At 39.3% G+C, this 14,318-nt stretch overlaps 1 protein-coding gene, 1 non-coding gene and 1 pseudogene across 3 annotated transcripts in view; all 3 read left to right on the top strand.

Annotated features, from left to right (window-relative positions):
- The window catches only part of OXSR1 (oxidative stress responsive kinase 1), a 100,866-nt gene that overhangs the window by 78,316 nt on the left and 8,232 nt on the right, over nt 1–14,318 (top strand). For both annotated transcript variants that reach the window (XM_029244176.1, XM_029244175.1), the window contains exons 11-13: nt 3,895–4,017; nt 8,055–8,090; nt 13,214–13,348. In XM_029244176.1, coding sequence (XP_029100009.1) covers nt 3,895–4,017; nt 8,055–8,090; nt 13,214–13,348 — 294 coding nt within the window. The remainder of the gene's footprint in view (nt 1–3,894; nt 4,018–8,054; nt 8,091–13,213; nt 13,349–14,318) is intronic.
- Nucleotides 9,372–9,444, top strand: TRNAG-CCC. The gene has a single exon. It is a non-coding gene; the product is annotated as a tRNA-Gly (tRNA).
- Nucleotides 12,075–12,704, top strand: LOC114907984 (annotated as a pseudogene).

Consider the following 14,318-nt stretch of genomic DNA (forward strand, 5'->3'; position numbering starts at 1 on the left):
ATTCTGTTAAATCACTGTTTGCAACTACCAGAGTAAGTTGTAAAGTTGTGAAGTTTCTTCACACCATACAAAAACAATGAAGACACCACTTCACACCCACTAGGATAACTATATCAAAAAAGACAAACAATAACAAGTGTTGCTAAAGATGTAGCGAAATTGGAGCCCTTACACATTACTGACGGGAATGGAAAATGGTGTGGCCACTTTTAAAAAGCAGTCGGGCAGTTTCACAAAAGGCTAAACAGAGTTGCCATATGACCCAGCAATTCCACTCCTAGTCATACCCAAGAGCATTGAAAACATGTACACATAAAAATATGTACGTGGGTCCAATCGCCGTCAGCCGAGGGCTGGCGGAGAGACACGCCCATGGCTGGGAAGTTGGCTGAGAAGAAAAATCCACCATGCGTACTTCCGGGGATTCTCCATATTGATGGAAGAAAGTGTTCAGAGTACCAGGTGAATCCCATTGAAGCCACGTGAGGGAGATAGGAGAGGCTAAATATGGCCACATTAAAACCCATCAGCAATGTTGGAAACAGCTTCAAGCTTAACATCCACATCTATATCCTAAGCTGCTTCAGCTGAGTGAATTTCTGTTAAATAACAGTATCCTTTCTCTTGGCTGACTGGAAGAACTACATGTTTTAAGAAGAAAAGAGTTTAAAAAATTAAAGAATTCAGTCTTATGTCCTTCCCCCTCACTAAAGTAGAAGCCACTTCCCCATTATTTCATGATTAATGTGAAAAAGTACAGGAACAATGAGAGGAAGTTCATCTGTTTCCAGTAGTAACATTCTGGTTTCTGTTGGAATTCCATTGGCAACAGAAGGAAGCAGCATATACCACATGCCTGCCCTATTACAATACAAAAAGCTGTCAACTTTGAAGTCTTTTGAAATGTTAGTAAAGTAGAAAAGATGATTGTGGCTTTCCTTCAATATTATTTGGGTAACCTAGCCTTAAAATAGTGAACAAACATAAGTCCTTTATCCTTAAGGCAGGACCAAACCAAATATTAGTGGCCTAGGTAAGCTAATTATTTGGCATACCTTCAAATGGATACTTTTCAGATATTCACTCAACAGGTGTTTGGGTGAGGAGTTGGGCATGGCAGGCCTTGAGAGCGAGTGGAAAGGGGGCTGGTGGGGCCTTTCAGTTTGCATACTCTATTCAGTATAACAAAGACCATGCAACTGATCTGGCTAGATCTCCTTGGAAGGCAGTTTGGTGACCATCTGTAGATTTTCTAATATGCCCTTCCCTATTCCAAGCTGTTTATCGAGGCATTAGTAACTGCAGCATTTATAACTGCACTGGTAGCTCCTTGAAAGGTTACTGCTTTATATTCTTTTCTCTACGTTGTTGCATTCCCAATGATGCTTTCACACTCCTTATAGATCCAGCCTCCCTTCTATACCATGTACTGAGTGTCTGTTATGTGCCAGGCACTGTGCCAGATACTAGAAATATAAAAGTGATTAAGATACTTTCCCTGCCCTTAAGGACACACCTTGGGTGGGGAAAGATTTACAAACAAATAATACAATACCACAGTGATGAAGCCTATAGCAGTAAAATGGTTATTACTAGATATTACTGGTAAAATGCTCTGAAATCCTTTCTTAAAATAGAAGGTATTTTGAATTTGCCTTTATGTCTGGAAATCTTATCTTGGGTAAGGACTGGAATAAAAAGAGTAATGTTAAAAAAAATATGTACATGAATGATCATAGAAGTATTCTTCATAACTAAAAAGTGGAAACAACCGGAATGTCCATCTATTATAAATGGATATATAAAATGTCATGTACCTATACAATGGAATATTATTCAGCAATAATAAGGAATGAAGTACTGATACATGGCATAACATGGGTGTACCTTTAAAACATTATGCTAATTGAAAGACATATTCTATGATTCCATTTATGTGAAATATCCAGAATAGGCAAATGTATAGAGACAGAAAGTAGATTATTGGTTGCCTAGGACTTGAGCAGATTGTAGGGAAATGGGCAGTGACTGCTAATGGGTATGGGATGTTTTTTGGGGGATGGAGGGAGTGATGAAAATGATCAAAATTTGATTGTGGAGATGGTTTCACAACTCTGAATATACTAAAAATCATTGGATTATAATACCTTAAATGGGTCAATTTTATGGTATATGAATTATATCTCTGTAAAGCTGTTACTTTTAAAAAAGAAACATTTAGAAAATGGCACTACCAGCAATGGCTCTTGGAAATTGAAAATATTATAGAAGAAATGAAAAAAATTCTTTACAAAGATTTTAGAGTAAAGTTGAGGAATTTCCCAGAAAACAGAGCCAGAAGGCCAAGAGATAGATAACAGAAAAGATGAGAACATTAGAAGATTATTTGAGAAGGCTCAATATTTGAGTTAAAAGAGTTCCAGAAAAGGAGAACTGAGAAAAACAGAAGAAAAGAAATTATTGAAAAAATAATTCAAGAAAAATTTTGTGAATTTCCAGATTGAAATAGCCCAAGTACCCGGTACAGTGAATGAAAATAGACCAACAGTAAGGCACATTTACCATGGTAGCTCATAAAACTGGAGATGAAAAGAAGATGTGTAGCTTTCCAGAGAAGGGGGACAGGGCACGGACAGGATCAGGGATCATAATGACCTCAGCAGCATCTCTGGAAGCCACATCACAATGCAGCACTATTTCAACATTATGGAAAAAAATGTTTTCTAACCCAGATTTTTTTTAACCAGGCAGACTGTAAGTAAAGTGTGGGAACAGAATCAAGTTATGTTCAGAAATGCTTGGCTTTAATAAATGTGCCATGTTGATAGTAGAGGAAGTGCTTAAAGTAAGAACAGGGAAGTCATGTGATCTAGGAAGCATGGTCCTCTGGATGACGGTAGAGTGAGGTCTAAAGTACCAGACCTGGTGTCAGTCTGGTGGAACAGATCAGGAGGCTCTGGTGAGAGGCTTTCTCAAGAAGATAATACTGATGAATACCTAATATATGTGAATATGGTGAGAGGAGATTTACACAGCAGGGAGAGAATTGAGGGATGAATATGACAAGTAAGAAATAAGCAAATATTAACTCCAGGGGAAATTAAAAAGTTATGCAGAAAAGAAAAGTAATTGTAATGTATAATAAGGTTCAACTGTATAGTTTATATAATCATGTTATATAAACACTGAATATTGATTTAAGCAAAATTACAATGTATCTTGAAAAAAGAGTAGGGGATTGATAATAGGGTTTAATTCTCATTTGTATAGCAGGAAGTTCAATAGATAATTCCTAAAACTAGAAAATCAATAATAAGAACAGGTTACTCAGAGAGATAAATATAAATTCCAAAAGAATAAGCTAACATGAATTGAAAGTGGTTGCCTGTGAGGAAGAATATGAAAGTTAGGGGACTGCTCTTTTTCTTAACAACACTTGCATAGCTGTAGTACTTTTGAAACTATGGAGGTATAATTGGGATTTTAAACATTAAAATTGAAAAAAAAAGAGCAGCATCTTCTTTATCTTGGGTTTATTTATTTGAGGGCTTAAACTCCCCCCCCCCCGTCTTTTTTCAGTGTCTCAAGATACGAAACCATTAATCAGATTTGACCTGTGACTTCACATAAGAAGGATTTGGATGATGTGCAGGCTCAGAGTACGGGAGTACAGGGAGAGTCAGTGGTTGTGAGTAAAGACAAATAGTGGAGATTATGAACAGAAAGCAAGTGAAGGATGGAGGATGTGAGTTTATATAGGAAAACTTCTCTATTGGGAAAATTATTATCTGCTTACAGCATTGAAGTAATAGAAGGAGAGAGAATATGGCTGACTTTTCTATATAGGAAGTGTCAAACACTACCATAGTCCACGTCTCTCTTCCTAATGAGCAGGTTCGGAGAGTACCAGGTTCCAGTGGCCGTCTTCATAAGACAGAAGATGGTGGCTGGGAGTGGAGTGATGATGAATTTGATGAAGAAAGTGAGGAAGGGAAAGCAGCAATTTCACAACTCAGGGTAAGTTTTGTTAAACTATATGCTTTAGCTAGAGTTCTTTTTGTCTGAAGCCTCTGAGATAATACTATATTCTGTGGTTCTGTTCAGTTTAACCAGCTAAAATATAAAAAATACAGACAGAATTTTCTTGAACAACTTATTAACAACAGGAGCCCAAGTAATTCTACATGGAAAAGGGGACTGGCATATCTGTTTTACTATGATAATATTTAGGGTATATAAAAATGACCTAAATCGAGAAATGAAAACTATAGTGTCTGAGATGAAAACACACTGGATTAGATGAATGGCTGATTAAACACTGCAGAAGAAAAGATTAGAGAATTTGAAAGCCTAACAGTTGAAACTTTGTCCCTAAAGTCTGTTAACTTTCTACCTGAAGAGGAACAGTGCACCTCTTCTTCAATTGGTATATCCTGGATCGTGTGTGCGAGTGTGTTAGTTTTTGCTAGAAGTGGACACCAAGACATGAAGTGAGCAAATACTATTTGAAAAATGGCGCTGATAGACTTGCTCAGTGCAGGGTTGCCACAAACCTTCAATTTGTAAAAAATGCAATATCTGCAGAGCATAATAAAGCCTAGTGCAATAAAATGAGGTGGGCTGTATCTTAAAGAATTTGTGCCAACATTTTCTTGTTTGTATTGTTTCCAGTATTAAATCTGCTTGTATACTTAGCTTTTCACTTATAAGTCACATTTCTTTTTACTCTGGCTGCTTTTAAGATTTTTTTTCTTTATGAATGGTTTTGAGCAATTTGATATGGTATGCCTAGGTGTATCTTTTTTTTTTTTTTTCATGTTTCATGTTTAGGGTTTATTGAGCTTCTTGGATCTTTGGGTTTACAGTTTTTTAATCAAGTTTGGAAAGTTTCCAGCCATTATGTTTTCTTTTTTTTTAATATTTATTTATTTGTTTATTTATTTATTTGGCTGCACTGGGTCTTAGTTGTGGCACGTGGGATCTTCATTGCCACATGTGGGATCTAGTTCCCTGACCAGGGATTGAACCTGGGCCCCCTGCATTGGGAGTGTGGAGTCTTAACCACTAGACCACCAGGGAAGTCCCTCAGCTATTACATTTTCAAATGCTTTTTCTGTCCTTCCACCTTGGAGAGTCCAATAGCATGTATATTAGGCTGCTTAAAGTCATCTGACTGCTCGTCTTTTCATGTTTTAAAAATTCTTTTTCCCTCAGTTTCATTTTGCATAGTTTCTAGTGCTGGCCTGTTCATTAGTCTTTCTTCTGCAGTGTTAATCTGCTGCTAATCTCCCATCCAGTCTCCTTTCCATCTCAGGCGTAATATGAGAATTTTGATTTGGTGTTTGATTTGGTTGTTAGGTTCTAGAAGTTTGATTTGGTGTTTGTTTTGGCATCTTCAGTGTCTCTACTTAACTTTTTGAAGATATGAATATATAATAATTATTTTAATGTCCTTCTCTGCTAATTCTAACATCCAAGTCAGTTTTGGGGCAGTTTTCTTTTCACTGTGGCTTGAAAAGTGTTTTTGAGAGTTGAGTAAATAGAGGTAAGAGATCAAGGCAGATAAAATTTGATAAGGTAGAGTACCAAGGAGGAGAGAGCTACCCAGAGAAAGAAGCTTAGAGCTTCCCTTTTGAGTATTCAGCAGCATACTTACCAATGACTATATGTGAGAAAACTACCCATGTGGAGAAAGTGCCCAGCACTCACACAACCAGGAACAGCAGTTAGATTGGAGAAACTTATAATTCACAGGGCATTTGGTAGAGTGCTTAGTAATGGGGTATAATATATTGCCCTAGACCGAACACTGCTCCAGACCCAACTAACAACTCATCAAAGCAGGATCCAAAAAGATTAAACTATTTCCAAGTAACTTTACTGTATTCCAAAACAAAGCTCAAGAAGATTTATAGAAATTATCAGCATGCAACAAGGTAAAATTCACAGTTTCTGTCATCTAATCGAAGATTACAAGAGTAAGCATACCTTATGCCCAGATCGTGGTTTCTAATGTCATTCCCTACTAAAGAACAAAGGCTCACTGGAGAAATGGCTGATTCCAGGGCTTACACAGGGAAAATGCAAGATGAATCTGGAATATCTTCTTTTGACAGAAAGAAAAGATCTTTTATTTTTAAAAGAGTCATAATAATATGAGCTAGGTTGAAGGAGCTCCCACTGGCCAAATTAGGGAGAATTTAACCATCAAAATCATTAAGTGTAGTAATAAATTAGAAATCATTTAAAAAATAGGAATCTATAGGCCCATACTAATAATAAACAGATATATAAATACATGGGGGGGGGATGGGTTTTCATTACGGTAACTGCCAGTGCTGACTGGTAAATGTAGGAGTGGATGGGGAAGTTCACCATTTTACAGCCATCATAAAACAATCGTAAATGTTAGATCAGACAAGGATCATCAATAGGTGCTAAATATATGGGAACATTTTGATGAACAGGATATTTACATGGTCTTAAAGTTTCTCTCCATAGATGGCCTATTAGTTGCAAGAAAAAAATACTGCATACCTGAGAAATTAGAAAATGCCTTGACTCGATGATTAAAATTAACATCACTAATGAGGGGTAGAGGAACGTGTGATTCCCTAAGATATGATACTGTAGGAAGGATACGTCACTCTGTAGAATTCATTTAAGTCTGAATCATGAGGAAACATCAGACAAACCACAAATTAGGAGCATTCTATTCAAATAGAGTGTGTAGTAGGCAGGGGGGAATGATTATGTATAGGAGGTCATTGGAAAAGTTGGATTATAGAGAGTAAATTAAAGTATTATTTTTAAATTTACTGAAGTTGATTGCTTTAGTAGTGTGAAGTTGTGTAAGAGAATATCCCTATTCTTAAGTACACAGTGGGGACTTTCCTGGTGGTCCAGTGGTTAAGACTCTGCCCTCCCAATGCAGGGGGCCCGGGTTCAATCCCGGTCAGGGAACTAGATCCCTCATGCCACAACTAAAGATCCCGCACACTGCAACAAAGATCCCGCACGCAGCAACGAAGATGCCGAGTGCCACAACTAAGACCCGGCGTAGCCAAATAAATAAATATTTAAGAAAAGAAGAAGAAGAAGAAGAAATACACAGTGACTATTCAGTTGTAAAGAGCTATGATTATATGCAACTTATTCTCAAATGGTACAGGATTGATTAAATATATATATTTAAAAAGAGAGAAAGTGAACACTAAATAATAAAGCACATGAGGAAAAAGGTTAGTAATGGATGAATCTGGGTAAAGGGTATAGCAGTGTTCTTTGTATTATTCTTATTCTAACAACTTTCTGTAAGTTTGAAATTATTTCCAAACAAAGTTTTTTTTAAGGTTTTGTGTTGGCTGTATACTTGCTGTAACCCATTAGCTGTTGGGTAATGAAAATTTTAAAAACCTAAACTGACCTTATAAGAAGTCTAAATTCACACTTGGTAGAATTTACCATAAATTGACGTTTGTTTAGAGATATGTTGTTGTTTTATGTATTCTCCAGTGCCTGTATCCAGAATTACTACTAACTTATGATTTACTGAATCAATTTAGCTTTAGATTTTCATATGGCATATTGTAATTAGTATTTCAATTTTGGCTCAAGAGTTTTCTTCATTAAAGCCTATAATCAGAATTACTCTGCTTTAAGAATGTGTTGGATAATTAGCTTGAATGTTTACATTTGGTTTGAGATATGCACATAATATGTTCATGATTAGTAGAAAGAATTGAACTTTGAAGAATGTGACCTCCCTACTAACTGATAGCTCAGTCCCATTATGTTTGCTTATAAACCTCAAGTTTTAGACTTAAAATACCGTAGGTATATTGATGCATTACAGGCTACCTGGACAAAGAATACAGTAGTATCATGACAGTTTTCTTTTTCCAGAAAACTCTCACTAGAGTTACCGATGAGTTAATTATGGATCAGAGTGAAATGGAGTTGACTTGCATTTCAACATTCCGTGCAGTTTGGAACTGACTACAAGTAACCTGAGTTTTCAGTTAACAAGCCTCCTTTTTTTGTATTTCTTTTAGTCTCCCAGAGTGAAAGACTCATTAACAAATTCTGAGGTAAGCAGTTGTGATTATTGAATCATTAAAGTATATGTGCTTTTGTTTTGGTTTGGTTTTAATGTTAAGCACGCTTTTTGGTATGTGCCTAAATGGGAATGGGAACTTATGCCAGTCGAATTTTATTAGAGCTATCGATTCTGAGTTTGAATGGATCTTTGCAGTAAATGGTGCCATTGCACTCATTTTAAAAGTGGGCCTGAGAACCCAGAATGTTCTTTTTTGCTTGCTTGACTTTATGAACTGCTATTTTTGTCTTGGGCTGCTTAGAGTGGAAATTAGTCTTTTTGCATTAGTCTGTCCAGGAATCTGTCATATGCTGCCTTTGCTTTTTGGACTTTTTCCCTCAGCCTCTTGTCAAATAGATTCTGATGTCTATAGTTACTGCCTCAGTGTGATAGGGAATCCTACTAAACAGACGCCTGTTAGGCTGGCCCGCCTTATGCTCCTTACCTAAAGAAAATAATCATCTCATGAGTATTCAATATTTGGTTTAATGGCACACATGTCTTGCTCTTAATCCAATTTGTTCTTGCCACATGCTTAAAAGTAACTATTTTTTTCCACTTCATTTGTATATATAGTAATATAATTATGTACAGGATTATGTTTAAGACTGAAAATACTGTACCTCAGTTTATTACAGGCTAGCATCTGACAACTTGAATTAGAACTGCTATTCACTAAGATTTCTGGCTCTTCTTCTTGGTATGCGGTAGAATTGCATTTTTTTGCCCCTTGAAGTTACTCATGGCCGTGGCAGTTACTTTGGCCAATAAAATGTGAGCAGAAGGAAGAGCCACATTGTGATTCCCTGGGTTCCCTTGCCCCTGCCATCATGACCTGCATCCCTGCTGCAAATTTAGGTACCAAATTTAGCCTCTGCTGGCCACAGATGGACTTGAAGTGTGTGCAAGAAATAACTTTATCACCTCACACCTGTCAGAATGGCTATTATCAAAAAGACAACAAGTGTTGGTGAGGATATAGAGAAAAGAGAAGCCTCGTGCACTGTTGGTGGGAATGTAAATTGGTGCAGCCACTATGGAAGACAGTTTCTCAAAAAATTAAAAATACAATTATATATCCCACAATTCGACTTCTGGGTATTTTCCCAAAAACACTAATTCAAAAAGATATATGCATCCCGTATTCATTGCAGCATTATTTACAGTAGCTAAGATATGGAAGCAACCTAGGTATCCATCAATAGATGAATGGATAAAGAAGATATGACATATATGTATATATACACAATGAAATATTACTCAGTCAGGGACTTCCCTGATGGTCCAGTGGCCAGGTCTCTGCACTCCCAATGCAGGGGGCCCAGGTTCGATCCCTGGTCGGGGAACTAAGGTCCCACATACCGCAACCAAGAGTTCACATGCCACAACTGAGGATCACACATGCCACAACTAAGACCCAGGGCAGCCAAATAAATAAATAAATATTTTTTAAAAAAAGAAAGAAATATTAGTCAAAGAAGGAATGAAATCTTGCCATTTGCAACAACATGGATGGACCTTGAGGGTATTACGCTAAGTGAAATAAGTCAGAGAAAGACAAATACCATATGATGTAACTTACATGTGGAATCTGAAAAACAACAAATGAACAAACAAAACAGAAATAGTCTCATAGATACAGAGAACAAACTGGTGGTTGCCAAAGGGGAGGGGCGTGAGGGGAATTGAGAAATATGTGGGGGAGATTAAGAGGTACAAACTTCCAGTTATAAAATAAATAAGGCATGGGGATGTAATGTACAGCATAGGGAATACAGTCAATAATATTGTAATAACTTTGTAGGTGACAGATGGTAACTAGATTTATTGTAGTGATCATTTTTTAATATATAAAAATACCAATCGCTATGTTGTACACCTGAAGCTAATATAATATTGTAAGTCAATGAATTATACTTCAGTTTTTTAAAAAAGGAAAATAATTCTAAAACAAGCAAAATGTTTTCAAAAAAGTAATAACTTTTGTTCTTGTAATTTACTGAGAACTTAAGATTATTTGTTACGCTCTAACTTAACCTATCTTGACTGATTCCTAGTTTCTCAAAAATTGAATGGAAGGGTATTTTACATATTACCCAGACTTATTCTTTTTAGTCTCCTCCTTGTTCCTTTGCCTAAATAGCTTCTCCACGTGAACTTGTACATGCTCATAGTCATAGTCTCATGCTCATAACTTTGTTGTTGTTTTTTAAATTATGATAAAATACACATAACATAAAAGTAACCATCTTAACCATCTTCAGTGTGCAGTTCACTGACATTAAGTACATTCACACTGTTGTGTAACCATCCCCACCATCCATCCCCAGAGTTCTTTTGATCTTGCAAAACCAGCTCTGTACCCATTAAACAATAACTCCCTATTCTCTCCTCCCCCCAGCTCCTAGCAACGTCCATTCTGTTTTCTGTCTCTGAATTTGACTACTCTAGGTACCTCATAAAAGTGGAATCCTACAATATTTGTCCTTTTCTGACTTGTGTATTTCACTTACATAATGCCCTCAAGGTTCATCTATGTAACATGTATCAGAATTTCCTCTTTCCTTCCCTTTTAAGGCTGAATAATATTCCATATTTGTGTGTGTGAACCACATTTGTTTAACCATTTATCTGTCAATGGACATTTGGGTTTCTTCTACTTTTTGGCTATTGTGAATAATGCTGCTATGAACATGGCCACACAAATATCTGTTTGAGTCCCTGCTTTCAATTCTTTTGGGTCTATACCCAGAAGGGAATTGTTGGATTATATAGTAATTCTATTTTTAATTTTTTGAGGAACTATCATACTGTTTTCCATAACAGCTGTACTATTTTACATTCCCACCTGCAATGCACAAGGTTCCAATCTCTTCACATCCTCTCATTACTTTGTTTTGTATAACCTTTCTGTCTTGATTATAGGTATACATATATGTGCATGCAATTTGGAAGCTGTCTTTTTGAAATAGTGCTAATAGTTTTAAGCATTTTCAAAACTAATCTTAAAGTTCTGTTTTTCTATCAAAAACTGGAACCAATGACTAACTTTTGGTTTCCTTTATGTGAAGCTAAGTAAACACAAAATTTTACTTCCTTGTCTCCTTGTTTTGCTTATATGATAACAGCTATTAGACCTCTCATTGCCCTTCTAATTTTTTTCCTCTTTTAACTCTAAATTTTGGCCATTACATTGATATCATTTTCCCCATTACCTTATAATTTTAAGTATGTTTAACTTGAATTTGTACTCAACTTCGGTCTTTTTTCCCCATTACATAACTAAAATTTTCAAACACGCAAAATAATGTTTAATGTCTATGTTAGTTATAAAGCTTCACATCCATTTTGAAAAGCATTGCAGTTATGTTAAGGAACCATTGGTTGATTTTCTTTTTTTGGTAAGTAATGGAAGGTCCCCAACATAGAAAAATGTCATTTCTACAATTTCATACTATATACCAAATCTGTATTTTGTAGGTGCTGTTTTGCTGGGCAAAGGGGATAGAATAGATGTATTTAAAAATAAACAGGACACAAAGAACTACTATTCTGAAGAAGGAAAAAAAAGTGGACTACTGATATTTGTTACAACATGACTGACTCAAAAACTAAGTTAAAGAAGCCAGACACAAAAAGAGTGCATATTGTAAAATTTGGTTTATATGAAATGTTCACAAAAGGCAAATTGATAGAGGCAGAAAGTGGATCGGTGGTTGCCTAGGGCTGGGTGGGGGAGCCGGGGTTAACTGTAAATGGGCACGGGAAGAGTTGATGGAAGTGTTCTAAAACCAGATTGTAGGGATGTTTACAGAAGTAGAAATTCTCTAAAAATCACTTGAGTTGTAGGCCGCCGCCGCCCTCGCTGCGGAGCCATGTGGAGACGAGCTCACGAGCTAACCTGAGCCAGCGGCCGAGCCAGCTGGCGGGCGTCCCAGAGGTGGCGGCGCAGGGAGGGGCCCGACGCACGCACTTGGCCCTGGCGGCCGCCATGGCGAACAGCGACCCCACAGGGGGCGCGGCGTTGGCGGCGTTGGCGGCTCCGGCCCCTGGACGGGGGGAGTGGTGGCCCAGGGCCCCGCGTCTACTTTCAGAGCCCCCCTGGGGCTGCAGGCTAGGGCCCAGGCGGCGCGGACGACGAGGGCCCAGTGAGGCGCCAAGGGAAGGTCACGGTCGAGTAGCACCGCGAGGAGCTACGGAGGCGCCTCAACCTGGAGGAGTGGATGCTGGAGCAGCTCACTCACCTCTACGACTGCCAGGAAGAAGAGATCCCAGAACTGGAAATTGATGTGGATGAACTCCTGGACATGGAGAGTGATGATACCCGAGCTGCCAGGGTCACGGAGCTGCTGGTTGACTGTTACAAACCCACTGAGGCCTTCATCTCTGGCCTGCTGGACAAGATCCGAGGCACGCAGAAGCTGAGCACAGCCAGAAGAAGTAAGGGTCCTCGACCCAGGTGAACCGTGGTTCCCACAGGACAATCTCTGCCCCCCCACAAGCTGGTAACAACAGCAATACCAGTGAATTTCATGGGACGTAAATTACACCTCAAAAAGTTCTTAAAAACAAAAAAGCGGGACTTTCCTGGTGGTGCAGTGATTAAGAATCCACCTGCCAATGCAGGGGACACGGGTTCGATCCCTGGTCCGGGAAGATGCCACATGCCACGGAGCAACTAATCCCGTGCGCCACAACTACTGAGCCTGCACTCTAGAGCTGGCGAGCCACAACTACTGAGCCCACATGCTGCAACTGCTGAAGCCCCCATGCCTAAAGCCCTGTGCTCCATGACAAGAGAAGCCACTGCAATGAGAAGCCCGCGCACCGCAACGAAGAGTAGCCCCCGCTCACCGCAACCAGAGAAAGGCCGCACACAGCGACGAAGACCCAACACAGCCAAAAATAAATAAATAGATTAATTAATTAATTTAGAAAGCATAGAGATATTTGACTTCCATTTGAAATAGGTGTGTCTTGGGGATGTAGAGATGGGCTGGTTCACTACACAAGGACTACTTTAAAAAGTCTCTCTGCAGCAGTGCTTGCCTGTCAGCAGGCCCGCCTCCCTTTCCTCTCAGCTTAAGCAGCACTGTGTGTGTGTTTTTGTTACAGCTGTTTTCAACAACTGATCCTGTGGGTACTTTACTCCAAGTTCCAGAACAGATTTCTGCTCATATACCTCAGCCAGCTGGGCAGATGACTGCACAGCCAACTCAAGTCTCCCTGCCGACCCCCGCGGAGCCTCAGGTACAGCAGGGATGTGCTTTCTTTCGTGGTCAGCCTTCCGGGTGGAGGAAGAGGGTGGAGGCTAACGTGGACCGCCGCCTGGTGCCATGAGGGTGATGTCCTGGTAGATTTTGAAACAAGTTAGAAATCTGTTTTCACGGTTTTAAATGTATGCAGATAAGAGTTTAACAAAGATCACACAGGTTTCATTTAGCAACAAAATAAGTTAATGATGGAAATATTTCAAACAGCAAAAGTTGGAGGGGGGGGCAGTAATTTCTTGTCAGCTTTTTTTTTCCTCACACGAAGGCGAGGGGTTTTGCCCACTGAGGCGGCTCAGTGCCCCGGTGGCTCCTGCACTCAGGAGGGACGGCGCTGGGGGGTCTGGCGCCCCACGGCTCCCGCTCCCTCTCCCTCTCCCTCGCCCTCTCGGATCGCTGGGGAAGGCTGTCTCACCCAGGGTGCGCCGTCCCCCACGCCCCGTCCCCGGAGCACTGTTTTCATCTGCATCCCAGTGGTGCTCTGCCTTTGGAGGTCACTGCTCTGAGCTCTTCCAGTTAGTCACATTCTAACTTCACTTACCTGTCCTTTGCCCACGTTTTCCATTTCTGCCCATCATATGGGAAAAGATACAGTTGTCTTATGAAAACTGATGGAAAGATTGGATTTGTTTTATAAACGGCTTAAATAGAATGTATATCCTCTGTAAGGCAAGGGGCAGCTGTATGGTTTTCAGAGAGGATTAGTTTAGTCATTAGAAGATGTGGAGGGACTTCCGTGGTGGCACAGTGGTTAAGACTCCATGCTCCCAATGCAGGGGGCCCAGGTTCAATCCCTGGTCAGGGAACTAGTCCCACATGCATGCCGCAGCTAAGGAGCCGGCGCAACCAAATAAATAAAATAAAATATTTTTTTAAATTAAAAAAAAAAAAAGATCTGGAACCTCCAGGGTGGGTGGTTTTGTGAGGGGTAGCCAGTTTAGACCTTACTG

This window comes from Monodon monoceros, unplaced genomic scaffold (assembly GCF_005190385.1).
Source record: "Monodon monoceros isolate NGI ecotype Baffin Bay Population unplaced genomic scaffold, NGI_Narwhal_1 Super_Scaffold_3, whole genome shotgun sequence".
NCBI lineage: Eukaryota > Metazoa > Chordata > Mammalia > Artiodactyla > Monodontidae > Monodon > Monodon monoceros.